This window comes from Phyllobates terribilis, unplaced genomic scaffold (assembly GCF_046119375.1).
Source record: "Phyllobates terribilis strain yellow unplaced genomic scaffold, ASM4611937v1 Scaffold_80__1_contigs__length_6766528, whole genome shotgun sequence".
NCBI lineage: Eukaryota > Metazoa > Chordata > Amphibia > Anura > Dendrobatidae > Phyllobates > Phyllobates terribilis.
Genome location: NW_027362840.1, coordinates 5188724 through 5214810, shown reverse-complemented (window position 1 = coordinate 5214810; position 26087 = coordinate 5188724). Strand labels below are relative to the sequence as shown.

General features: G+C 44.4%; 2 protein-coding genes across 5 annotated transcripts in view; one reads left to right on the top strand and one right to left on the bottom strand.

Moving 5' to 3' along the window:
* The window catches only part of LOC141197244 (gastrula zinc finger protein XlCGF66.1-like), a 135314-nt gene that overhangs the window by 2320 nt on the left and 106907 nt on the right, over window positions 1–26087 (top strand). For 3 of the 4 annotated variants that reach the window (XM_073662646.1, XM_073662647.1, XM_073662645.1), the window contains exon 2: window positions 20478–20623. The exons of the other annotated variant lie outside the window; for it this stretch is intronic. In XM_073662646.1, coding sequence (XP_073518747.1) covers window positions 20516–20623 — 108 coding nt within the window. In that variant the 5' untranslated portion in view covers window positions 20478–20515. The remainder of the gene's footprint in view (window positions 1–20477; window positions 20624–26087) is intronic. 4 annotated transcript variants of the gene reach the window in all.
* Window positions 15349–16975, bottom strand: LOC141197242 (uncharacterized). The gene is made up of 3 exons (XM_073662639.1): window positions 16335–16975; window positions 16127–16285; window positions 15349–15679 (listed from the first exon to the last, which is right to left on the bottom strand). The coding sequence occupies exons 1-3, from the start codon at window positions 16973–16975 to the stop codon at window positions 15349–15351; spliced, it is 1131 nt and encodes a 376-aa protein (XP_073518740.1).

The following is a 26087-nucleotide window of genomic DNA, read 5'->3' as shown; positions in this document are numbered from 1 at the left end:
CGAGTATTTCCGGGTTGTTTGGGTGGGAGTTTGGGTCCCTGCCCTGCATGTTTGTCGCTCTTTAGAGAGCCAATGAACATGCAGGGATTGCCTGCCCCTCATTGTAATGCCGTAGCATGTTGGTTGTGGCATTACAGTGATTGGCTTGTCGCATAGCATCATCAGGTCTATATAAGACCTGGCGCTGCTATACTCGTCACAGTCTACTGTTCAGACATGTAGAGTAGGATGAGGTGCTGCTGTGTGAGGGACAGAATTGGCGGTGTAATAGTTAGATATAGGTACTCCAGGAGTATGTATATATGTGTGTATATATATATATATATATATATATATATATATATATATATATATATATATATATATATATATATATATATATATATATATATATATATATATATATATATATATAATAATATAATATAATCAGGGCTCGACAAACCCAGGCGCCTGGTCGCCAGTGGCGCCTAGAAAATGTTGTCTGGCGCCTAGAAAATGTTGCCTGGTGCTTGAGGAGTTGAGAAGAAAAAAAAATACTCTCAATCCAATCCCACCTCCTGCACGGAGTCATCCAATCGGAGGAAGCAGGGACAGTATCGCTCAGGCCGCCTTCTCCACTTTGCTCCGCCACCCTTATGCTCCGGGACTGGACAGGGAGAGTTGGGTTACGGGGGAAGCAGGGCCGGCGTCAGCACCCGGCGTACCCGGGCAAGTGCCGGGGCCCTGGAAAATCAGAGGGGCCCAGCCGCCCACTCACTGTCGGGGCCCGGGCCCACACACCCACCTGCCCACTCACTGTCGGGGCCGGGCCCACTCACTGTCGGGGCCGGGCCCACACACCCACCCGCCCACTCACTGTCGGGGCCGGGCCCACACACCCACCCGCCCACTCACTGTCGGGGCCCTGGCCGCTTCCTCGGCACCTGTTCAGGGACGCAGGCGCTGCTTGATTGCCGGCACTTCCCCCAGACATGGCCGCGCGCTGTCCGGCTGTGTCTGCTAGTAATGACACGGCAGGGTTGACGGCACTGCACCTTTAATTGTGCTTGTGTGTCGCTCCTGCCGCGTCATTACTAGCAGACACAGCCGCACAGCGCGCGGCCATGTCTGGGGGAGTGCCGGCAATCAAACACCGTCGGAGCGGAGGTCCTGCACAGATGGGAGGGAGGGGCCTGGACCCGACCGCAAGTGGACCCCTCTGATGTTCCAGGGCCATGAAGTCTGTGACACGCCGGGGGCCCTGCACTGCCCCATACCCGAGGAGCTGCTGGACAGGACACTGGACCGGGGACAGGTGAGTGAGGCTTCCCCAATCCCCATATTAAAAATATTAGTAATGGGTCTGTGTGAGTGCATGTATGTGAATGTCAGTGTATATGACTGTGTATATATATTTGTCTGTTTTATCTATGTGTATGTCTGTATGTGTACATATGTCTGCGTACCGTGTGTGCGCGCGCATATGTCTGCGTACCGTGTGTGCGCGCGCATATGTCTGCGTACCGTGTGTGCGCGCGCATATGTCTGCGTATGTGAAGGATGAGGGGGCAGGCTGGGCCATGTGTAATATATAAATATATATGTATATATATATATATTAATATATTTCTCCGCCGTATCTGTGCATCATGAATCGTGTATGTGTTAAAAGGGCCCACTGAGACTCTTTCGCCCGGGGCCCAGAAAAACCTGGAGCCGGCCCTGGGGGGAAGGATCGCTGTGGCCCGTTCTCATCTCCCGCTACCTGTGCAAGTACATACAAAGGCCGTGCTCCCCGGGGAGACGCCGTGTGTGAGGGGGTCTATATGTACAGTTTGTCAACAAAAAAAATTCTGGCTCCTAAATTTTTTGGCTGGCTCCTAGATTCTGAACAACTTTGTCGACCCCTGATAGATAGATAGATATATATATATATATCTCTCTCTGAAAGAACAGTCCTTCTAAGGACTAATCCAGCTGCATATATTCAGTGGTGATAGCAGGAGTTAGGCAGGCGGAGAAATTTGTGAACACTATACAGCACAATAGGGTCCATTGCACATTCTGCCTGCTCCTGCTATTACAGATATCCTTAAACATAGCCCCAGATATCAGGGGCCAGGGTAATTTTATTTTTTGTCTTATTCCTGATTATTTTCTAAAAAAGTAATACAGTCCAACATTTTACTGCTCCATTTGCTCTTTAGCACAGCAGAATACAGCCATATATTTTCCATCATCAGACGTGATCCCATATTACAGCGATATAAATCCAGAAATTTGTAGCGAACGTGGAAAATATTGTCCTCAATTTACAATTTGGCAGCAGCGTGTCAGTGAAGCTATTCACATGTGGTCACTGTGAAAAATAGGAAACTACAAGCCCGCTATTTAAAACCATGGGCGTCTGTCAGACGTATCACATATAACTGCGGTATAAATCCAGTAATTTGTAGGGGACGTTAAAGATATTATACTCCATTTACAGTTTGTCAGCAGTTTGGTAATGAACCTATTCACACGTGGTCGCTGAGCAATACTAAACTAGAATGGCAGTGATTAAAACCGTGGGCGTCCCATCACACGTATCAGATATTACTGCTTTACAAATCCAGCAATTTGTAAGGGATGTTCAAGATATTATACTCCATTTAAAATGGAAAAGCCGCGTGGCAAGGGAAGTGGACATGACTGAATGCAGAGGCTGAGGCCGTGGGCAAGATGAAATTGTGCCACAACAAGCACCCATACCATGTCGCCCTACCTTCCTGTCCCAATATCTAGGGGACCGCAGCGCATAACTATTGAACCCAGAACAGTGTCAAAGGGCTGTTGGTTGGATAGCAGATAATGCTTTCAGTCACTTTGCCGCCACCACCACCACTCTGTCTTCCACACGGTCAAGTCTCCGTAGCGTGAGTCTTGACCGCATATTCCTCACCCTGATCCTCCTTCCTTCCACCCTGCCGAGTGCCCGGAGACAACTAATCCCACACTTGGACACTCAGAAGAGCTGTTCACTTTTCCATTTGTAGATTCGGGCCTCTCGCCCGGCCAGCTTCAGGCGGGGTAAGAGGAGAGCGGGTGTAGCGGTGCCCAAATATTTGAGCAGCCACAGTTACACGAAGGCAACGGTGGGAAAGTGAAGTTACTGTCGCAAGGGGTGGATGATGATGAGACACAATTGAACAATAAAGTTACTGACCCAACCTGGCAAGGTGACATGCAGAGCGAGGACAGCAGCACCCAGGGGGAGGGAGGCGTAGAACCACAACAGACAGGAACAAGCAGTGTGGTAGCTACAGACACAAGGCGGGCAACCATACCCCGGAACACCAACTCAACAGAAGTTGCCAGTAACTGTTAGGTCTTCCCGAGTCTGGTTGTTTTTTAAAGATTCTGCTGATAAACCCAAAAAGGCCATTTGCATCATCTGACAGGCCAGTATCAGCAAGGGTAGAAAAACTAGCAGCCTGACCACCACCAGCATGCTCAGGCACATGACAGCAAAGCATCCGACTAGGTGGGCCAAACGCCAGGGTCCAGGAACAGTGTCTGTGGGTAACACCACTGCTTTTTCCACTGTTGTTCCACTGCAGCCCTTGCAGTCACTGCATGGGCAGCCCTTGCAGTCACTGCATACACAATAACAGTATAGGAGACCCACTCTTTAATAATGGGAGCAACAAAGCATAGCCGGCTGATGGCCTTCTAACAATAGTAAGGGCCGCCTGATGGCCCTATAAAAATAAGCTTTGTGACTTTTAGAGTTCCCGCCTTCATAAATGAAACAGGATGTGTCTGATCTTGTCTCACACACCACATGGGAAGATAAGGTAGTAAAATGTTAAAATTACATTTACTGGTAAGTATATATATTTCACCATTGAAAGCAATGCAAAAGTGCAAAAACGTATCAAAAATGCTATATGTGAACATAACCCAAGGTGTGGAGGAGCATTTTTGTTTTTGTATATTTATTTTGCCTTATAAACAAGTCATTACCCTGGAAAGGATGTTCTTTAACATTTTTCCCAGGAAAATCCATTTTGTTTTTGTATGTTTTATTGTGAGGCCGAAAAAGTGGCGTAATACTCTGTCAACATTGTTCACAGCAGTGACCTGGGAGTCAGAGATGCTTCAAGGGGTCTTCCCCATGCTGTTCCCATGTCATTTCAGCACTGTTCCCATCGATTTGGGCAATTTTTAGGCCCCCTGCAGACCTCCAGGGAATGGGCCGCAGGAAAAATGCTCGAGTTTCCCATAGACTTACATTGGGCTCGTTGCTCGGGTCGAACACTCGTGCATTCCAATTGGCTCGACTTGAGCAACGCGAGTACCCTAGCGTTTTAGTGCTCGCCCATCACTAATGGTATTATCTGTCGTGTCCAGTTTATATGTATGGTCAGGGGTGGATTAAGGATAGCCAGGGCCCCGGGCAGTTGAGACTGTGTGGACCGCCCCACGTGATGGGTAACCATATACCTGAAACATTAAGGCCTCTTTCACACGTCAGTATCTCTGGTATGAGTGGTAACAGTTTCCACACCGGAGACACTGACACACGTAGACCCATTGAAATCTATGGGTCTGCTCACATGTCAGTGTGTTTCCACGGACTGTGTGTTCCACACTCTGACATGTTTTTGCAGATACACGGTCTGCAAAAGTGTCTCCCGCTGAACACACTCGGATGACATCCGTTTGTCATCATTGTGACACGGACCGGCGCCTGGGAATCAGCGCTACAGGTAGCGCTGTTCCCAAGCGCCGGGTGTTGAACGCTGCCCTCATCATGAATCCCTGCTGGCGCTTTGATCAGCACGAACAGGGGACAATAATGAGGGCAGTAGTCTGCTCCCGCAGGGTCCATCTACAAAGATGAGATTAAAATAATAAAATCCATATACTCCCCTCTCCTAGGTGTCCCCTGTTGTAATCCATGCGACCGATTACACAGAGGAGCTGGGAGAATGAGCCACTCCGGATCTGCGCTCAGTGAGTGACAGGACACCACTGCTGAGTGCAGCTCCTTACCGCTCATTTTCCCCGGCTCCTCTGTCAGCAGTCAGAGGATTACAGCGGGAGACATCTTTGGACAGGTGAGTATATGGATTTTATTATTTTAATCTTTTTACATAGGGACACTGCGGGAGCGGAATACTACTACCCTCATCATTGTCCCTGCTGGTGCTGATCGCAGCGCCGTCAGAGAACCGAGATGAGGGCAGTGTTCAGCATCGGTGCTTGAGAATAGCGCTAACTGTAGCGCTGATTCCCAGGCGTCAGCCCATGTATTCCTGATGCTGCAAACGGTTGTCACACAGGACACGGATATCTCTGGTACCATTTTTTCCGGTACCAGTAATAGCCGGACGTGTGAAACTGGCCTAATGCTATGTAATCTCACCCGCGGGTTTACAAGACGCAGCATGTGTATTTCTGTAGCAGAGACCAGCATCTCCAGTGTATGACCAATAGCATGTCATTAGATGCGGTAAATCTGCATGTAACTAAACACAAGTGGAGTAATAACAATGCAGCGTTTTGAACGCAGCGAAAATACGCTGCATCCAAAACGCTACCATACCTGATCTTATGCACATACAAGCAGAATTTGAAGTGGTGCCCTGTATCTAAGGGCAAGGAGACTTTTATTGTGTAAAAAATGTGGGGGGATGGGAGTGGACTGAAACTACATGGGACAAATGCCCCTGCACACTTTGTGCCCCTCCACCATGGAAATTTTGCTTGCATTGCATCATATATTTATACAAATACATGATGCAAGCAAAATTTCTAAGATGATGGGGTAAGGGGGTATACAGTGTGCAGGGGCATTTGTCTTTATATAGTTTCAGTCCACTCCTCTCCCATCCCCAACATTATGTACAAAATTTAATAATGGTCCCCTGCCCTTTCATACAAAGTACTGCTGTCTACCTACCAGTTCCACTGCCACAGACACTGAGACACACGATGATATAAGCTAATGTTTGTTTGTGGCAAGTGGCAGTGGAACACTAGTAGTCCGCCAGCAAGCACTCTGTATGAAACAGCAGGGGACCGTTGTCATTTTATTGATATACACAAATAATATACTTTTTAGACAGAATACACACTGAGACTGGAGCAGGGCTCAGCAGGAGACCAGGCAGCAGGCAAAGTCTGGGTCACAGTGCGTAGTGTGGGAGCCGGCTCCTCTTCGGCAGAGCAGAATGACACTGGCTCCTGTGAGTCATTTCATCTTTTAAATAGACCCCCATTGTGTATGCTGGGCCCTGCCTGACGTCATGTGGCAGGGCGGTCACAGCATCATTTAAACTGCCCACGCTGGTGAATATGCAGGTGCGGCGGCCAGACGGGAGCTGCTGCGTGATGCAGCGTGTCTGTGAGTGGCTCCTTTGAAATTTGGGTCCTGCCCTGCCTGACGTCATGTGGCAGGGCGGGCACAACATTGTTCAATGCTGCTGTGGGCCCGCAGCGATGACAATTTGAACCTTCGGCCAGCGCGGTGGTGAAAAAAACAAAACATGGGATTGCGCATTATAATGGGAGCAATTCATGGTCCCCCCCCCCCTCCCCCGGAACCTTGGGCCCCGGGCGGTTGTCCAGATTGCCCTCATTATAAACCACCTATGTGTATGGTACAGTCGTGCATATAATGCTAGTACTTTTATACGCCTTTGTATCTATACATGTAGCTCGCATTACATACACACAGATTCAGGATATATATATCATATTTTGTTACATGTGTGTAAATATACTCCTGTTCTATACAGTGTGAATGTTTAGTGAGTGCAGTCATGGGCAAAAGTTCTGAGACTAAGGCCTCTTTCACTCGTCCAGGTATTTCCGGTACCGGAGATGCCCGTGTGTATGATACATGTGGCAACTGTGTGCCATCAGTGTACCGCATTATGATCACATTTACTGGCGCCTGGGAATCAGCAGTACAGTTAGCGCTGTTCCCAAGCGCTTGGTGCTGCAGGCATCTGTCATCATTGTCCTCTGCTTGTGCTGTGATCAGCACCAGCAGGGGACAATATTAACCGCTTCGCGACCGCCCACTGTAGATAAACGTCCTCGCTGCCTGGGCTCTGTGCAGCGCAGACGTTTAAAACGGTGGGTGGTCCCGCAGCGCTCAGGACCCCCAGGGTCCTGCAAGTGCTGCGGGTGCGGTGCAGAGCGTTGGCTCTGACAGGGAACATCATCGGGACCTGATTAGATCAGGTCCCAGTGATGTTAACCCTTTGCTGTCTTCTATATGCCTATATGCCACGATCTATAGTGATCGCGACATATAGAAGACAGCAGGAGGAGAGGGGGTGGTATACTTACCTCTCCGAAGACCCCTGATACCTTCCAGGACCTGACGTTGCTATGGCCGCTGGAGGTCACCTGACCGCCTCCAGATCTGCCATATATGGTGTGCTGCCTGGCTCAGCCTGCAGCTGAAGCCCGGCAGGAGATTCTGACTGTGACTGTGAAACAGTCAGTGAAGATCTCATGTAATGTAATATATGTCTATTACATTACATGAGATCAGTGATGAGAAAAATAAAAATTAATGTCCCATACAGGACTAAGTAAAAATGTTTTGAAACTGTTAAAAAAAAAAATTACAAAATAAATATAAATAAAATATTAAACCGATAAATCCGTATATTTATGCAAAAATAAAAAAAGTACACATATTTGGTATCGCCGCGTCCGAAACAACCCGAGCTATAAAACTGTCATACTAACTCCTTCTGTGCACACCGTAATAAAAATAAATAAAAAACGGAGCAAAAAACTATGCTTTTTCCTCATATCGCCAAACAAAAAGTGGAAAAAAATGCGATCAAAAAGCAAAATGGAAATAAAAATGGTACCGCTGAAAACGTCATCTTGTTCCGCAAAAAACAAGCCGCCATACAGCTCCATCAGCCGAAAAATAAAAAAGTTATACCTCTCAGAATAAAGCAATGCAAAAAAAATATTTTTTCTATAAAATTGTTTTATTGTGTAAAAGCGCCAAAACATAAAAAAATATACAGTGAGTGTAGTATCGCTGTAAACGTACTGACCCGAAGAATAACGCTGCCTGATCACTTTTACCACACGCAGAACGGCATAAAAAAAAACCTCAAAAAACAATTCCTGAATTGTTGGTTATTGTTACTTTTACCTCCCAAAAAAACGGAATAGAAAGCGATCAAAAAAATGTCACGTACCCAAAAATGGTACCAATAAAAATGTCAACTCGTCCCGCAAAAAACAAGCCATCACATGACTCTGTCGGTCATGGAAAAATTATAGCTCTCAAAATATGGCGATGCAAAAACTAGATTTTGCAAAAAAAAAGCGTCTCTTAGTGTGTGACAGCTGTCAGTCATAAAAACCCGATATAAATCTGGTATCTCTGTAATCGCACCGACCCGAAGAATAAAGTAATCTAATCAGTTATATCACACGAGGAACGGCGTAAAAAATAAATAAAACTAATTCTTCACCTGCTGCTGATTTGTTTATTATGTCTCCCAATGTGCTCACCACACATCTAGATAAGTTCCCTGAAGGGTCTAGTTTACAAAATGGTGGCACTTGTGGGGGGTTTCCACTGTTTAGGCACATTAGGGGCTCCCCAAATGCGACATGGCGTCTGCTAATTATTCAAACAAATTTTACATTCAAAGAGTCAAATAGCGCTCCTTCCCTTCCGAGCCCTGCAGTGTACCCAAATAGTGGTTTTCCCCCACATATGGGGTATCTGCTTACTCAAGAGAAATTGCACAACAAATTTAATGGTGCAATTTCTCCTGTTACCCTTATGATAATGCAAAATTAGGGGATGAAAAACATTTTTTGTGGGAAAAATGGGAAAATTTTATTTTTACGGCTCAATATTATAAACTTCTGTGAAGCACCTGGGGGTGCAAGGTGCTCACCACACATCTAGATAAGTTCCCTAAGGGGTCTAGTTTACAAAATGGTGTCACTTGTGGGGGGTTTCCACTGTTTAGGCACATAAGGGGCTCTCCAAATGCAACATGGCGTCTGCTAATTATTCAAACAAATTTTACATTCTAAAAGTCTAATGGCGCTCCTTCCCTTCCGAACCCTGCCGTGCGCCCAAACAGTGGTTTTCCCTCACATATGGAGTATCAGCGCGCTCATAAGAAATTGCACAAAAAAATTTGGGGTCCATTTTTTCCTGTTACCCCTGCGAAAATAAAAAAAATTGGGTCTAAAGTAACATTTTTGTGAAAAAAGTTAAATGTTCATTTTTTTCTTCCACATTCCAAAAATTCCTGTGAAGCACCTGAAGGGTTAATAAAGTTCTTGAATGTGGTTTTGAGCACCTTGAGGGGTGCAGTTTTTAGAAGGTGTCACTTTTGGGTATTTTCTGTCATAAAGGCCCCTCAAAGTGACTTCAAATGTGATGTGGTCCCTAAAAAAATGTTTTTGTAAATTTTGTTGTAAAAATGAGAAATCGCTGGTCAACTTTTAACCCTTATAGCTCCCTAACAAAAAAAAATTTTGGTTACAAAATTGTGCTGATGTAAAGTAGACATGTGGGAAATGTTATTTATTAACTATTTTGTGTGACATATCTCTGATTTAAGGGCATGAAAATTCAAAGTTTGAAAATTGCAAAATTTTCAACATTTTCGCCAAATTTCCGATTTTTTTTCACAAATAAACGCAAGTGATATTGAAGAAATTTTACCACGATCATGAAGTACAATATGTCACGAAAAAACAATCTCAGAATCAGGGGAATACGTTGAAGCGTTCCAGAGTAATTACTTCATAAAGTGCCAGTGGTCAGAATTGTAAAAATTGGCCTTGTCACGAAAGCAAAAACAGGCTCTGGTGCGAAGTGGTTAAGAGTAGTATTCTTCTACCGCTGTGTCACTCGTTCCAGGGAGCGGTGTCCTGTCACTCACTGAGCTCACCACAGTTTAGGGGCCACTCGCTGCTGCGGCTCATTCTCCCCTGCTCCTCTGCTAAGCGGTCAGATGGATTATAGCGGGGTATACTTAGGACAGGTGAGTATAAGGATTTTTTTTTACTTTATTCTTATTTTTTAGGTTTTGGACACAGCGAGAACAGAATACTACTCTCATCATTGTCCCCTGCTGGTACTGATCGCAGTGTCGGTAGGGAACCATGATGAGGACAGCGTTCAACTCCCAGCACTTGGGAACAGCACTAACTGTACCACTGATTCCCAGGTGCCAGTACATGACACATGGGTGTCATCACTGTGTACGTGTATGGGACGTTCTGCTGCCTGTGCTGCGAGAAAAAATGACAACGTGGTCCGTGGAAACACACCGACATGTGCATAGACCCATTCATTTGAATGGGTCAATGTGTGTCAGTGTTTCTGGTGTGTATGGAAGCGGACACAACCGTACTCAAAACACTGACGTCTGAAAGGCGCCTAACACAAATTTTATTTATCAGAGTTTAATGCTTCATTGTTGTTACGTATAAATACCTCTTTTAGTCAGACATTATTCAAGTACAACTATATTTCATAAGTTTATACACTTGTATAAATAAATGCATCACGTTTATGTAAAGACTCTATATTTCCAGTGTTGTCCCTTATTTTACAAGACTTCTGCCAATTGTTGTCTGATCAGTGCTTGGAGTTTATCACAATTTTTGTGTTTTTGATTGTCCACCCGCTGCTTCAGGATTGACCATATATTCTCCATGGGATTCAGATCTGGGGAGTTTCCTGTACTTCGACCCAATTTTCAATGCTTTGTTCACTGAGCCAGTTAATGGACATTTACACTGCAAGATAATAGTGAATGAGCATTGTTAAAAATGCTTATTTCACAATTACTTGTCGTGTAAACCCCATGATCACTCAGCAAAATGCTAGTTCATCGGGTGAAATGATCTCTTGTGCAGCGTAAATGATCATCGTTCTTGCCGGTGCATCGTGATGTTTAAACAGGGCTCTCACTGCAGAGAGCTATAGTAGCCCGTGCACACTGAACAATTTAGTATAGATTGCTTAGTGTGCATCGCTTACTTTCCTTTGCCGGTGTGAGCAAGCAATCTCGTGACCACCGATCTGTAAAATTAAACAAATCCTTAGATATCACTTTTGCCTTGTGGCATGGTGTCCCATCATGCTAGAAAAAGCATTGTCCATCACCAAATTGCTTATGGATCATTGGGACAAATTGCTTTTGGAGGATGTTTAGATCCCATGGGGCAGCACAGTGGCCCAGTGGATAGCACTGCAGCGCTGGGGTCCTGGGTTCAAATCCCACCAAGGACAACATCTGCAAGGAGTCTGTATGTTCTCTCCGTGTTTGCGTGGGTTTCCTCCGGTTTCTCCGGCTTCCTCCCACACTCCAAAAACCTACTGATAAGGAATTTAGATTGTGTGCCCAATGGGGACAATGATGATAATGTATGTAAAGCACTGTGGAATATGTTGGCGCTATATAAAAATAACAATTATTATTATTATTATTATCCCATTCTTTATTCATGGCTGTGTTCTTAGGGAAAATTGTGAGTGAGCCGATTCCATAGATGGAAAGCCCCCATACATGAATGGTCTCAGGATGTCTTTATTCTTGGCATGAGGCAGACCTCATGGCAGTGCTCAACTTTTATCCAATCATTCTTCCAGAAATCCCAAACAGTATGATGGAAGCTTCATCAGAGAAAATAATCATGGCAAGGAATGACTGCAATTTTTCACAATTCATCTGATTACTCTTCATAACAATTTAGCAGTAATGCAAATTGCTGCTATAAAAACTGTAGCAGCAAACTTTGTGAAAAACAAAATGTGTGTCAGGCTATGTTGCCCACGATGCAGAAATGCTGCATATTTTTTCCGCTTTTCACTGGCAGGAAAACACATGCGTTTTTTACATGTGTTTTCCCCGCCAGGTAGAAGCGTTTGTCAAGCGTTTTTGCATGCATTTCTGCATGCGGGTTATCAAGCGCTTTTTCAAGCGATTTTTAGCATCACTTGGAAAAGTGCTTGACAACTTGATCACACTATATAAATCCATGCAACCGGCATGGATTTATAGTAGTGTGACCAAGTTAGTTAAAAAAAAAAAAAGAATAAGAATGGTAAAAAAAAAAATGATTATACTTACCTTCCGATGTCCTCCTGGTGTTTTCGCTGCTCCATCCGGTGTCTTAGGCGGCTCACGGTGGTGTGAAGGACCTGCGGTGACGTCATTGAGCCATGTGACTGGTCACATGACTCAATGACGTCATGGCAGGTTCTTCACAACAGCGCGACCCATACAGCAGACCAGACAGAGGGGAGAAAACACCGGGGGCCATCGGAAGGTAAGTATAATCTCTCTTTTTTTTTTTTTTTTTTTTTTTAAATTATTTTTTTTAACAGGTACCATGGTACCCTGGTCTGGATGAGAGTCTCCTCTTCTCCAGACCTGGGCACCATCCGCACATTGAACCGTGTGATATCTGCAGATGCAGTGATGCGGATGTCACGCGTTCCAATGCAAGTCAATGGCGGTGATTATTCTGCTTGTCCGCAAAATTAATGGACATGCTGCGTATTTTTACACAGTGGATTATTATTGGGGACCATGGGGCACGTATTACCAAGCTTTTTTTAAGCGTTTTCGCTGCGGAAATTCTGCGGCAAAAACGCTTGAAAAACACATAGTGGGCACGCAGCCTCATTCTAAAAACTTTTAGCCATAATATATGGTACAGGCATGCATGTAGTGTGTATAATGTGTAGTATATCCGATGTGTATATACAACCCCTGGCAAAAATTATGGAATCACCGGGTTCGGAGGATGTTCATTCAGTTGTTTAATGTTGTTGAAAAAAAGCAGATCACAGATATGGCACAAAACTAAAGTCATTTCAAATGGCAACTTTAGGGCTTTAAGAAACACTAAAAGAAATCAAGATTAAAAATGTGGTACTCAGTAAGGGTAATTTTTTCAGACCAAGCAGAGAGAAAAAATTATGGAATCACTCAATTCTGAGGAAAAAATTGTGGAATCATGAAAAACAAACACAAAAAAAAACCACTCCAATACGTCACTAGTATTTTGTTGCACCACCTCTGACTTTAATAACAGACTGAAGTCTCTGAGGCATGGACCTAATGAGTGACGAGCAGTACTCTTCATCAATCTGGCTCCAACTTTCTCTGATTGCTGTTGCCAGATCAGCTTTGCAGGTTGGAGCCTTGTCATGGACCATTTTATTCAACTTCCACCAAAGATTTTCAATTGTATTGAGATCCGGACTATTTGCAAGCCATGACATTGACCTTATGTGTCTTATTTCAAGTAAAGTTTTCACAGTTTTTGCTCTATGGCAGGATGCATTAGCATCTTGAAAAATGATGTCATCATTCCCAAACATCCTTTCAACTGATGTGATAAGAAAACTGTCCAAAATATCAATGTAAACTTGGGCATTTATTGAAGACTAGCTGTACTTACCCGTCTTCGCCCGGGTTAATAACTGCTGTTAGGAAAATAGAAAGTGTTAACAAAAATGTATTCTCCACACAAAAACCACAAAGCAAATAGATAGAAATGTAATTATTAAAAGGCAAAAACTAAGCTAATAGAAGCATTTCACAACATTTATTTCAACACCAGAGATATTCCACACAGATTTAACTAAATTGGCCAAGTAATGTGAAGTAGTCTTCTACTCCTTATTCGAGAGCCTTTTGATAAACGACATTCTTGGTTCTTCCTTCAGGTGCAAACACGAACAGATTTTTGGCTGTTCCAACTCTTGAACAGGCCATATAAAGTTGACCATGAGAAAAGCATGGAGATTGTAAATCGATTCCAACTACTTTCTAGGACTGTCCCTGAGCCTTGTTGATGGACATGGCAAATGCCAGTCGAACAGGAAACTGGAGGCGTTTAAAATCAAAAGTCAAATCAGATGGAATGAGAGGAATTGTTGGAATGAAAACATCTTCTCCTGTGGCACATCCTGTCAAAATGGTTGCCTCAGTTACATGTGGAAACAGGTTCTTAATCAAGAGTCTTGTTCCATTACATAGCTTTGGTGGATCCAAATTTCTCAATAGCAGAATAGGTGCTCCAGGTTTTAGAAAGAGGTTGTGAGGAGGAAGTCCTTGTGGCTCCAAGGGATTGAGGAACTCAGTTGGATAAAATAATGCTTGATCAGGGTCTATTACTGTATCCACGGTCTTGTAGGTTGTGCACTCACCTGGTAGGAGATTTAGAATTTGAAGATTGATCTTGTTGACACTGTCATTTTTGGGAGCTAGAATAACCCTTTCACACAGCCAGCCAGAATTTTTGAAGTGGAGTTGAATGTTTGGAAAAACCTTTGCTTTCAACTCCTCAATGGATGTCACAATGCAACAAAAGTTGCTTGGGAAGGTGATCTGTCCAGTGGTTGAGTTTACTGGTTCCTTGCCATCTCCAATAGTCAACAGCTGGCTCGAAAACAGTCCAGCAGAAACATCGCCTGTCATGTAGACCCTCATGTTTGTGTTCAGTGACATTTTCTTTACTTTTCTCCAAAGGTACGATGCTTTTAGACAGGCATTCAGTTCGTCTGCAGGGGTTGATCTTGGAATAACAGGTAGTGTTTGGCGGAAGTCACCTGCCAAAACAACAACTACTCCTCCCATGATATATTTGTTGCTACGCAGGTCTTGCAGCAGTCTGTCCACTGCTTCCAGAGCCCTTTTGTGTGACTCTGTGCATTCATCCCAAATGATGGCACTGCATTTTTTAAGCAATTTGGCCAGTCCTGATCCCTTGGCAATATTGCACACGGGGCTGTCACTATGAGACAGGTTAAGTGGCAGTTTGAATGTCGAATGTGCTGTCCTGCCACCTTTTAAAAGCGTAGCTGCAATTCCAGAAAATGCCACTGCAAGTGCAATCTTTTTTTGTTGTCGAAATTTTGCCAGGAGCAAGTTGATTACAAATGTCTTTCCTGTTCCACCTGGAGCATCAAGGAAGACAATCCCACCTTTGTTGGTTTCACTGAAACTTAAAATGTAGTTATAGGCGTCCCTTTGATCTGGTACCAATATTGGCTCGTTCTGAGACACAAATGCTGTCAGTTCATCAATATTGTAGTTTGTTTCTAGGAAAATCTCCCTACACATTTGGATGCCTTCAGGATTTCTTATTGGAGCAGGCAAACCAAGCAACTGTAAGGCTTTTCCTGACATTGCTATGCACTGATCTTCAAGGAGCATTAAAGTTTCATTGAACATTTCCTCAGTGAAGTTGATGAGTTGCTGAGGATTTTCCCTTCTAATCTGCATGAGGATGTCCTCGCTGAGATCAGTTTTGTACTTTGTCCAAATCTCAAGAGGATTTGAGATGCTAGGTTGTTAGAATAATAGCAAAGAGATGTCTTAGTCGCTTTGGGGTTTGTGTGGCTGCTGCTTCACTGAGGGTAATGTCCCAGTGTCCATCATTTTCCAAAAGTCCTTTTCTTTGGCAAGCTTCCGTGAATGTTTCACACACATGGCCTCCGACCTTCTTCAGGTCGGAAAATGATGTAGGGCCTTTGACAACATGAAGTAACATGCGCAGGTAGAAGCACTCTGCATTTGACGGATGAACAGTGTAGACGCGACCAAGAGTATCAGTTGCTTTCACCCCTGGATAGCCTTCAATATCAAGCCCCCGTTTCCTCCGTTCCAGTGTTTTTCTGGAAGCATTCCAAATGTAGAACTTTGGTAAATCACAGTAGAGAATTGTTTTTGCAAAAAGGTCTTGTTGACACAGCTCAAAAAATGCCAAGAGGGTGGTCTTAGGTGGTGGTAGGAGCTGCTGCTGCAAGTTTGCTGGGTTAAAGTAAATTCTCTATCCATTTTCCAAGTGCCAACTCGGATGCACAACTGGTGGATAACGCTCATGAATGGAGAATCCTAGTATTCTCCAAACAGCTTCATTGCTGCTTATGTACCTGCCCATCTGGAATGCCTCCACTTCATCAATAATAGGTCAATTTTTCTGGAGTTCAAAAACTGCTTGATCACTTCCTTTGTGGACATATTTGCAGATATACTTGATTGATTTCACAGAGTGGCAAGATTCGACATTTATGTGGGCCTGGAAGATTTTTGAGAGCAAAGGGCTGTAAGGTACTACCCACCTGTTGTCAATTTCTGTCTCTTGGAGTGATGATCCAACACGCATTTTGAGCTTTGCTATGAAACCACCATCCCCTGGCTTTCTTCTTCGGTAGACTGGATATCCATCTTGTCCTGTTTGGGTTTCTTGGACCAGGGATCGTGGGTAATGCTTTGAACACCTGCTATTAATCATACAGGGAAATTTTTTGTTCAGACTCTCACACGGACCATGGATCATGTTTTTTTGTGATGGTGTCAAACAGCAATGGGTCAATCTGAGGGTCTGGCAATTCGGCACTGATGATATTGTCAATTTCGGTAGGCTGTATTTTTTGCTTCAGCCAAATCAAGATTTGGGCGTGAGGAAGGCCTATTTTTTGCCATTCAACTGAATACATCCAGCACTGCGTCTCACCATAAATATGTGATTTTGTGATGAGATTAGTCCTTTTTGAAAGATTCTGTTTGAAAACCTGAGCAATAAGGTCATGGCGATTCACTGATTTTTGGCCCGGCAACAGGTGCCCTCCAATGTCCTCCCAGGCAGGTTTGCAAGTAAAGGTGATGAAAAGATCTGGACGGCCATACTTTCTCACATAAGTCATTGCATCTTGTGTGTATTCATGCATGTGTCGTGGGCTTCCAGTGACAGTTGATGGAAGAATAACCATTTTCCCCAACTCTTTTGGATCAGCATCATTTGCAACAGCATCTGTAAGGTGAATATATTCCTCTGCCCTGAGCTTCTTTTGATTTAGTCTGATATATAAAAGACGTTCACTCTCAATCTTTGCATACGTGTCAACAATAAATTGGTGGAAGAGGTGTTTGCATTTCAAGATGTGATTTTTCTCTGCAAATCTTGTCATGATCCTATATGCATAGAAGTCCATTGCAGACACTTTTTTCCTGAAGGGTTGCCTGTTGTAGGATCTGTCTGAGGTATTCCAAAGTGATAGCCATCCTGTCCCTGCCAAAAGATGATTGGATATTGCAGCGCATCATAGGACCTGTGAGTTTCTGCTACTCATTGCAAACTATTGTTCCTTTTCTGAAGCACAATGTCACGGCTTTGAAAATCATTACCTACAATCAAGATGGCTACCTCATCAAATGTGGGAGCATTGAAACGTCGCTGATGTTCACCTTGTGGTGTTTTGTCAGCTCGAATGACAACCTTTGTAATGTCATTTGGCATGCATTCAAGTGCAGTCTTGAAAAGTTGAACATATAGATTGTTGGAGTGAAGGAACTGCTGCAAAATAGTGACAATATCAAGGCGAGTGTTAGGAATTAAAGAGCATCTCCGCTGAGCCTCTGCTTCTGCATTTCCCATAAAGAAGAGTTGAAGAAATTGGGGTTCTTCTCCTTTGTAATGGAAGCAGTGAGCCAATTGAGTGGTAAACCTGTCCTTGAACTTTAAATGTCGGCATAAATCCTGTTGTAAACATTTCTATTGTTGCACCAAATGATGTCATTTGGAAGCAGGAGCTGTACTTCCTAATGTTGTCCAAGAAATGCTTTGATATTGTACTGGTACCTGTCATCAGAGACTTTAGGTGATCTAGTGGTGACAGGAGAGGTGGAAGTTTTATCTTGCCATTTGCACAGCATAAACCTGGCAGTTCATCTCTCCATTTCAGGGCACTGCAGTACATGCAGACCACATCCATTTTTCCTATCTGAACTTTAGGATTATCCTGATAGTTTATATCTGACTGGTAACAAAAGGCAGCATGTTTCAAATCTCCAACCATTTCCTGTGCCCTGGTGGAAGAAATAGCAATTCTCTTAGTGGCAAGTCGGCCTTCTCTCTGCTGAGATGACTCATTGGCCCTTGAGGAAGCAACTCTTCTTCTCTTATCTGCAAGCCTCGCTTCCCTCTGCTCAGAAAATTCATTGGCTCTTGAGGAAGCAGCTGCTGTTCTCATGTGTTTCAGCCTTGTTTCTCGGTGTTCACATTTTTCATTGGCCTGTAATGCAGCTTTTCTTTTCGCATCAGCTGACATTCATGCCATGAAATTCCTTTTCTTATGAGGCATTATTGTGGTAAAAATAGTCTGTAACTGGCAGTTTCTATATCCTCTCACATAGAAGTAATGTGACTGACATCAGCCTTTCCACCAACACACCCTAACTGACATCTTATTACCTTACACAAGCTTTGTTATACTGAGAATGTCCTTTATTGTCTATATTAACCAATCACTGCTCAGATTAATTAACTGTAGCAAAATAGAAGCTGAGCTGTTATTGGTTGCTATTGGCAGCCTGATAAATCTTTGTGAGATGAGTTTTGTGTGTGCTGAGGGTGGTATATGTGTTCAAGCACGTGGTAGTGTATGGAGCATTTTGTGTGTGTGTTCATATCCCCGTGTGTGGGGAGTATGAGTATCCCATGTCGGGGCCCCACCTTAGCAACTGTACGGTATATACTCTTTGGCGCCATCGCTCTCATAGCTTTTCTATTTGTAAATCCCATTTCCTTTAGGCGGTTTCTTACAGTTCGGTCACAGACATTGAGGCTATGTGCCCACGATGCAGAAATGAAGCAGAAAATTTCTGCAGCATTTCTGCATCTCCCTGGCAGAAAAAAACGCATGCAGATTGTGCATGCTTTTTTCCTGCGGAATACATGCGGATCCACATGCGGATTCACATGCGTTTCCGCATACAGATTGACAAGCGCTTTCCAGGCGATAGCATCACTTGGAAAGTGCTTGACAACTAGGTCACACTGTATAAATCCATACAAACAGCATGAATTTATACAGTGTGAACCGTAAAAATAAAATAAAGCTATACTCACCCCCGATGCCCCGGCGTGGCTGCAGCGCTGCTTCCTGTCTGGTTCCTGGCTGCCGGCATATCGCGAGACAGAGCGGTGAAGGGCCTGCGGTCACATGACTGTGACGTCACCGAAGGTCCTTCAGCGATGCCGGCATGCAGAGTAGCCTTCGGAAAGGTGAGAATAAACTTTATTTATTATTTTATTCTTTTTTTTACAGGTACAATGGTACCCAGGTCTGGATGAGAGTCTCCTCTCCTCCAGAACTGGGTACCATCCGCACATAGAAACGCATAGAATTCGCTTGTAGAAATGTACAGTCACGCATTCTATGTGTCTCAATGCAAGTCAATGGCGGCGCTTCCGCAAAATTAAATGACATGCTGCGGATTTTTGTACGCAGCATAAACGCTGCGGAAAAATCCGCAGCATGTGCATAGAACATGCGGAATCCCCTTGGGGACCATGGGGTGCGGATTACCTAGCGTTTCACAAGCGTTTACGCTGCGGAAATTACGCAGCATAAGCGCTTGAAAAACGCTACGTGGGCACCCAGCCTTACTCCAGTTTCCTCCCATTCATTCCTCATTTGTTTTGTTGTGCATTTCCTGTTTTGGAGACATATTGCTTTAAGTTTCCGGTCTTGACGCTTTGATGTCTTCCTTGGTCTACCAGTATGTTTGCCTTTAACAACCTTCCCATGTTGTTTGTATTTGGTCCAGATTTTAGACACAACTAACTGTGAACAACCAACATCTTTTGCAACATTGTGTGATGATTTACCTTCTTTTAAGAGTTTGATAATCCTCTCCTTTGTTTCAATTGACATCTCTCTTGTTGGAGCCATGATTCATGTTGGTGCAACAGCTCTCCAAGGTGTGATCACTCCTTTTTAGATGCAGATCTAATTTGATGCAGGTGTTCGTTTTGGAAATGCAAATTTACTGTGAAAACATTCCTTGATAGAAGACACATAAGGTCAATGTCATGGCTTGCAAATAGTCCGGATCTCAATACAATTGAAAATCTTTGGTGGAAGTTGAATAAAATGGTCCATGACAAGGCTCCAACCTGCAAAGCTGATCTGGCAACAGCAATCAGAGAAAGTTGGAGCCAGATTGATGAAGAGTACTGCTCGTCACTCATTAGGTCCATGCCTCAGAGACTTCAGTCTGTTATTAAAGTCAGAGGTGGTGCAACAAAATACTAGTGACGTATTGGAGTTTGTTTTTCATGATTCCATAATTTTTTCCTCAGAATTGAGTGATTCCATAATTTTTTCTCTCTGCTTGGTCTGAAAAAAATTACCCTTACTGAGTACCACATTTTTAATCTTGATTTCTTTTAGTGTTTCTTAAAGCCCTAAAGTTGCCATTTGAAATGACTTTAGTTTTGTGCCATATCTGTGATCTGCTTTTTTTCAACAACATTAAACAACTGAATGAACATCCTCCGAGCCCAGTAATTCCATAATTTTTCCAAGGGTTGTAGTGTAAGGTTGTATACAATAAGCAGGTATTTATCTACTTTATATCTTCTATGAGCAGAACATTTTTACTGTTCCCTTCTCTTCTTTCCCTCAGGTTCCTGAGGTATTTGCTGAAGCTTATTTTCAGAAAACATGAGTCTTTTTCTTAAGGGCTCAGAAAGGATGGAGAAGGACAAGAAACACATTGCTGAGAGGATATTAGAAATCACCCTAGAGATAATCTACCTGCTAACTGGAGAGGTGAGGGGTTCTGGAAATCATATCATGTGTCCTCTAACTTTAGAGGGATATTTACCTGATTGATGAAGGGGACAAGTGGGAATCATCATGAGAAAACTTTTTAACTCCTTAATGCTCCATGATTGATATATCCATCATTATCATCATACTTGGCTGAGCTACTGCTAAGACTGCGGAATTCAGTGAGAAAACTATAGTTTACTTCCTGAATTGCTATGGACGACCAAATCATCTTGGTGGTTGGACAGATTGTGTGGCTTCCAGATGCTTTGTCATAGACCTGACAATGGCCCCATAACTGCCATCTGGTAAGTAGAAAAATCGCCTTTTCCCCTTACCAATGTCTGTATTGTGTGAATAAATCCTATTCACATAATTGGTATTGCCATCATAATGATCTCAGCAACTGTACAGTAAGCACATGAAATGTGTTTTTATAAACTCTTTTTTGCAAAGGCTTGGCGCCAAGAAATGCTTATTTATCAATGTCAATGCCCATGTTGCGGATTTTTCCGCAGCGTTTATGCTGCGCTCAAAAATCCGCAGCATGTCCATTAATTTTGCGGAAGCCATTGACTTGCATTGAGACGCATAGAATGCGCGTCTGTACATTTCTACAAGTTAATTCTATGCGTCTCTATGTGCTTATGGTACCCAGTTCTGGAGGAGAGGAGACTCTCATCCAGACCTGGGTACCATAGAAACTGTAAAAGAAAGAATTTAAAATAAAAAATAAAGTTCATACTCACCTTCCGATGTCTTCCCGATGTTTTGTCTGCTCCGTCCGGTCTCTTGCAATGTTCGCGTTGTTGTGAAGGACCTGCCATGACGTCACTGAGTCATGTGACCCATCACATGGCTCAATGATGTCACCGCTGGTCCTTCACAACAGCGTGAGCAGTGCAAGACACCGGGGGGAGCAGACAAAACATCGGGAAGACATCGGAAGGTGAGTATGAACTTTATTTTTTTTTATTTTTTACCATTCTTATTCTTTTTTTTAACTAACTTGGTCACACTACTATAAATCCATGCCGGTTGCATGGATTTATATAGTGTGACCAAGTTGTCAAGCTCTTTCCAAGTGATGCTAAAATCGCTTGGAAAGCGCTTGATAACCCGCATGCGGAAATGCATGCAAAGACGCTTGACAAACGCTTCTACCTGGCAGGAAAAGCGCATGTAAAAAACGCATGCGTTTTTCCTGCCAGGGAGAAGCGGAAAAAATATGCAGCATTTCTGCATCGTGGGCACATAGCCTTAAATAATGTATTTATTTTCTTTGACTTATTAGAGCTTTTAGTTTCTGCACCTCTTTACAGATGTCATCTCTGTCCCCATTGGAGCTCACAATTTAAATTTCCAATCAGTATGTCTTTATAATAAAATTTTATATGTATTAATCAAATGAAAAATTCAGCCAGTTTTTACCTTTCTGACAAAACCCCATTTTTGAAATCTGATGTGTTACTATTAGTGTTGAGCGAACATGCTCGACACTGCTCGGTTCTCACCCGAGCATCACGCTACTCGGGATGTTCGGCGAGCACCGAGCATTTCCGGGTTACTCGGGCGGGAGCTCGGGTCTCCGCCCTGCATGTTTGGCGCTCTTTACAGAGCCAATGAACATGCAGGGATTGCCAGCCAGTCACTGTAATGCCGCAGCCATGTTGTTTGTGGGCATTACAGTGATTGGCTGGCCGCACAGCGTCACCTCCCAGACGATCAGCCCGTCATGATTGGTGTGTGTGGGTGTCTGTGCGTGTGTGTGCGATGTCTGTGCGATGTCTGCGAGTGTGTGCGGGATGTGTGCGGGTGTGTGCGTGCAGGCAGACATAGGCCGATGTGACACTACTACTCCCATCGGCCTATGTCTGTCCCCCGTCCACTCGTGCCAGCAGGATCAGCTCGATGGGAGCAGTAGTTCCCATCAGCCTGATCCTGCTATATAAATTGCCCTACTGTGCCCCAATAAATTTTAAATACATGTCATTGGTGGCCAGTGGTTGCCTACAATAAATTAGTTCATACATTACCTGTCCCCGCCGATCGCCACCTAAAATAAGGTAAAAAATAAAAAACTACACCTATACTCACCTAGACACCTAATTCCCCGAAGCCATCGATCTCCTGTAATAAAATATAAAATAATAAACCACAACCTTATCCTTACCCCTCCGTAGTAGTCCACGAGTGTCCCACGAAGATCTCCAGTTTAGAGCAGCCACATAGAATGAGACCGCTCTGAACCGCTGCCGCCGCTAGAATGATGGGGCCGTAAAGCAGCCCCGTCATTGCATAAGCGGGTTCACCGGAGTTCAGGCAGCGCTGCTCCGGTCAGCTCCTTTACGGCCCTGCTGTATCGTGAGAAATTCCCACGGTACAGCAGTGCCGTAAAGGAGGTCTCCGGAGCTGCGCTGCCTAAATGCACTCCGGTGACCTCAGTCAGTGGCTCCCGCTGCCGGAAGCGGACGTGTTCCCGGCAGTGTGAGCTTACAGCAGCCATGCACAGCTGTCACCATCTCCAGATGTGACAGCTGTGCATGGGAGATCAGCGCAGGAACGTGGACAGGTAACTATTATTTTTAGTAAACTAAGAATTAAATAAAATGGTGTGTTTTATTTCAAATAAATTATTTTTTTCTGGGTGTAGTGTGTTTTTTCTTTTTAACACTTTGTAGGTTAGTAATGGGGGTGTCTTATAGACGCCCATCATTACTAACCTGGGCTTCATGGCAGCTGGCGCTGACATGAACCCCAACCCTATTACCCCCTGCCACCGCACCAGGGCAGCGTGGAAGAGCGAGGCTAAGTGCCAGAATTGGCGCATCCTATGAATGCGCCATTTCTGGGGCGGCTGGTGGCTGGTGTTTCTAGCCTGGGAGGGGGCCAATATTCATGGCACCTTCCTGGGCTATTAATATCAGCCCCAGCTGTCTGCCTAGCCTTTGCTAGCTATTAAATAGGGGGGGACCCCACGTCATTTTTTTGGGGGGGTCCCCCATTTAATAGCTAGTAAAGGCTAGGTATTCAGCTGGGGGCTGATATTAGTAGCCTGGGAAGCTCCGTGGGTATTACCCCCTTCCCAGGCTTCAAACATCTGCCCCAGCCGTCTGCTTAACCTCCGCTAGAGCCTAAAATTATGGGGGATCGCACGCCAATTTTTTTTTAAATCCTTTATTTTAACACTAAATGACATTTGAGGAGTTAATAAAGATGCAGTCCCTAAATTATAATTTATTTTTTAATTAATTTTTCCCAAAAATTTTGACGTGGGCTTTGCCATATTTTTGTATGCCAGCCAGGTACAGCATCCAGCTTCTATGAACGCGCCATTTTCCGGGGTGGCTGCGGACTGTAATTTGCACCGGGGGGGGCAGAAAGCTTGGGCCTCCCTGCGCTGCGGATTCCAGCCCCCAGCTGCCTAGTTGTACCTGGCTGGACACACAAATAGGGAGAAGCCCCACGTATTTTTTTTTTAATTATTTCATGAAATTCATGAAATAATAAAGAAAAAAAGGGCTTCCCTATATTGTTGTGTCCGGCCAGGTACAAATAGGCAGCTGGTGGTTGGGGGCAGCCCGTTCCTGCCTGCTGTACCTGGCTGGACACAAATATAGTGCGAAGCCCCACGTCAATTTTTTTTAAATTATTTCATGAATTTCCTGAAATAATTTAAAAAAATTGAAGTGGGGCTTCGCACTATATTTGTGTCCAGCCAGGTACAGCAGGCAGGAACGGGCTGCCCCCATCCACCAGCTGCCTATTTGTACCTGGCCGGACACAACAATATAGGGAAGCCCTTTTTTTAAAAAATTATTTCATGAAATAATTAAAAAAAAAATACGTGGGGCTTCTCCCTATTTTTGTGTCCAGCCAGATACAACTAGGCAGCTGGGGGCTGGAATCTGCAGCGCAGGGAGGCCCAAGCTTTCTGGGCCCCACCCGCTGCAAATTGCAGTCCGCAGCCACCCCGGAAAATGGCGCGTTCATAGAAGCGCCATCTTCTGGCGCTGTACCCAACTCATCCAGGGCCCTGGTGCGGTGGCTCACTGAGTAATAAAGGGGTTAAGGCCAGCTTGGCATTATCAGCTGGCCCTAAGCCCGAAATTCATGGGGTCACGCCAATATTAGACATGACCACCATGAATTTCTAGTAAAGTATTTAAAAAAAACACAAACACCCAGAATAAAGTCCTTTAATTGAAATAAACACACAATTCTTTATTGTTCTAAATTAAACCATACTTAGTCACGCCCATTCCAGCTGAAGCCAACGATCTCCTACAATAAAAGAAAAATAATAAACCAACATCATCCTTACCTTTCCATGGTTCCCACGACAGCTTCAGCTCTGCTACATCGAGATGACAGGCTGGACCGCAGCAGAACACTGCCATCCAGCCTGTCATCCCGCAGACACTGAGAAGCTCAGGCATGCTTGCGCTCCTCAGTGTCTCTCTGTGACGGCATAAAGATGAGCCGAGGTCATGTCCAATGAACTCGGCTCACCTCATGCACGTCACTGGCAGCGTGGGAAAATTCTCCTGCACTCAGCGCTTCAGCGTGAGAATTTTCCCACGCTGTCAGTGACGTGAATGAGGTGAGGTCATGTCCAATGAACTCGGCTCATCTGGATGCCGTCACAGAGAGACACTGTGGAGCGCAAGCATGCCTGCGCTTCTCAGTGTCTGCGGGATGACAGGCTGGATGGCAGCGTTCTGCTGCGGTCCAGCCTGTCATCTCGATGTAGCAGAGCTGAAGCTGTCGTGGGAACCATGGAAAGGTAAGGATGATGTTGGTTTATTTTTCTTTTATTGTAGGAGATCGTTGGCTTCAGCTGGAATGGGCGTGACGGTAAGTATGGTTTAATTTAGTACAATAAAGAATTGTGTGTTTATTTCAATTAAAGGACTTTATTCTGGGTGTTTGTGTTTTTCTTTAACTTTGACTATGGAGTTAGTAATGGGGGTGTCTTATAGACGCCTCTCCATTACTAACCTGGGCTTGATGTCAGCTGGCATTATAAGCTGACATCAACCCCAGCCCTATTACCCCACTGCCACCGCTACAGGGCAGTGGGAAGAGCGAGGCTAAGTGCCAGAATTGGCGCATCCTATGGATGCGCCATTTCTGGGGCGGCTGACGGCTGGTGTTTCTAGCCTGGGAGGGGGCCAATATTCATGGCACCCTTCCTGGGCTAGCTATTGCCTTTGCTAGCTATTAAATTAGGGGGGACCCCATGTCATTTTTTTGGGGGGTCCCCCATTTTAATAGCTAGTAAAGGCTAGGTATTCAGCTGGGGGCTGATATTAGTAGCCTGGGAAGCTCCGTGGGTATTACCCCCTTCCCAGGCTTCAAACATCTGCCCCAGTCGTCTGCTTAACCTCCGCTAGAGACTAAAATTAAGGGGAACCCCACGCCAATTTTTTTTTAAATAAATCCTTTACACTAAATGACAAGC

Excerpts from the sequence above, each read along its gene's own strand:
- LOC141197242 (XM_073662639.1), bottom strand. The coding sequence starts at position 16,975 with ATGACAAGATTTGCAGAGAAAAATCACATCTTGAAATGCAAACACCTC. Across the intron at positions 16,286-16,334 it reads ACAAAAAAACATGATCCATG|GTGTTCAAAGCATTACCCAC; the intron begins GTCCGTGTGAGA and ends GATTAATAGCAG. Across the intron at positions 15,680-16,126 it reads GAGACAGAAATTGACAACAG|AAAAACACTGGAACGGAGGA; the intron begins GTGGGTAGTACC and ends GAATGCTTCCAG.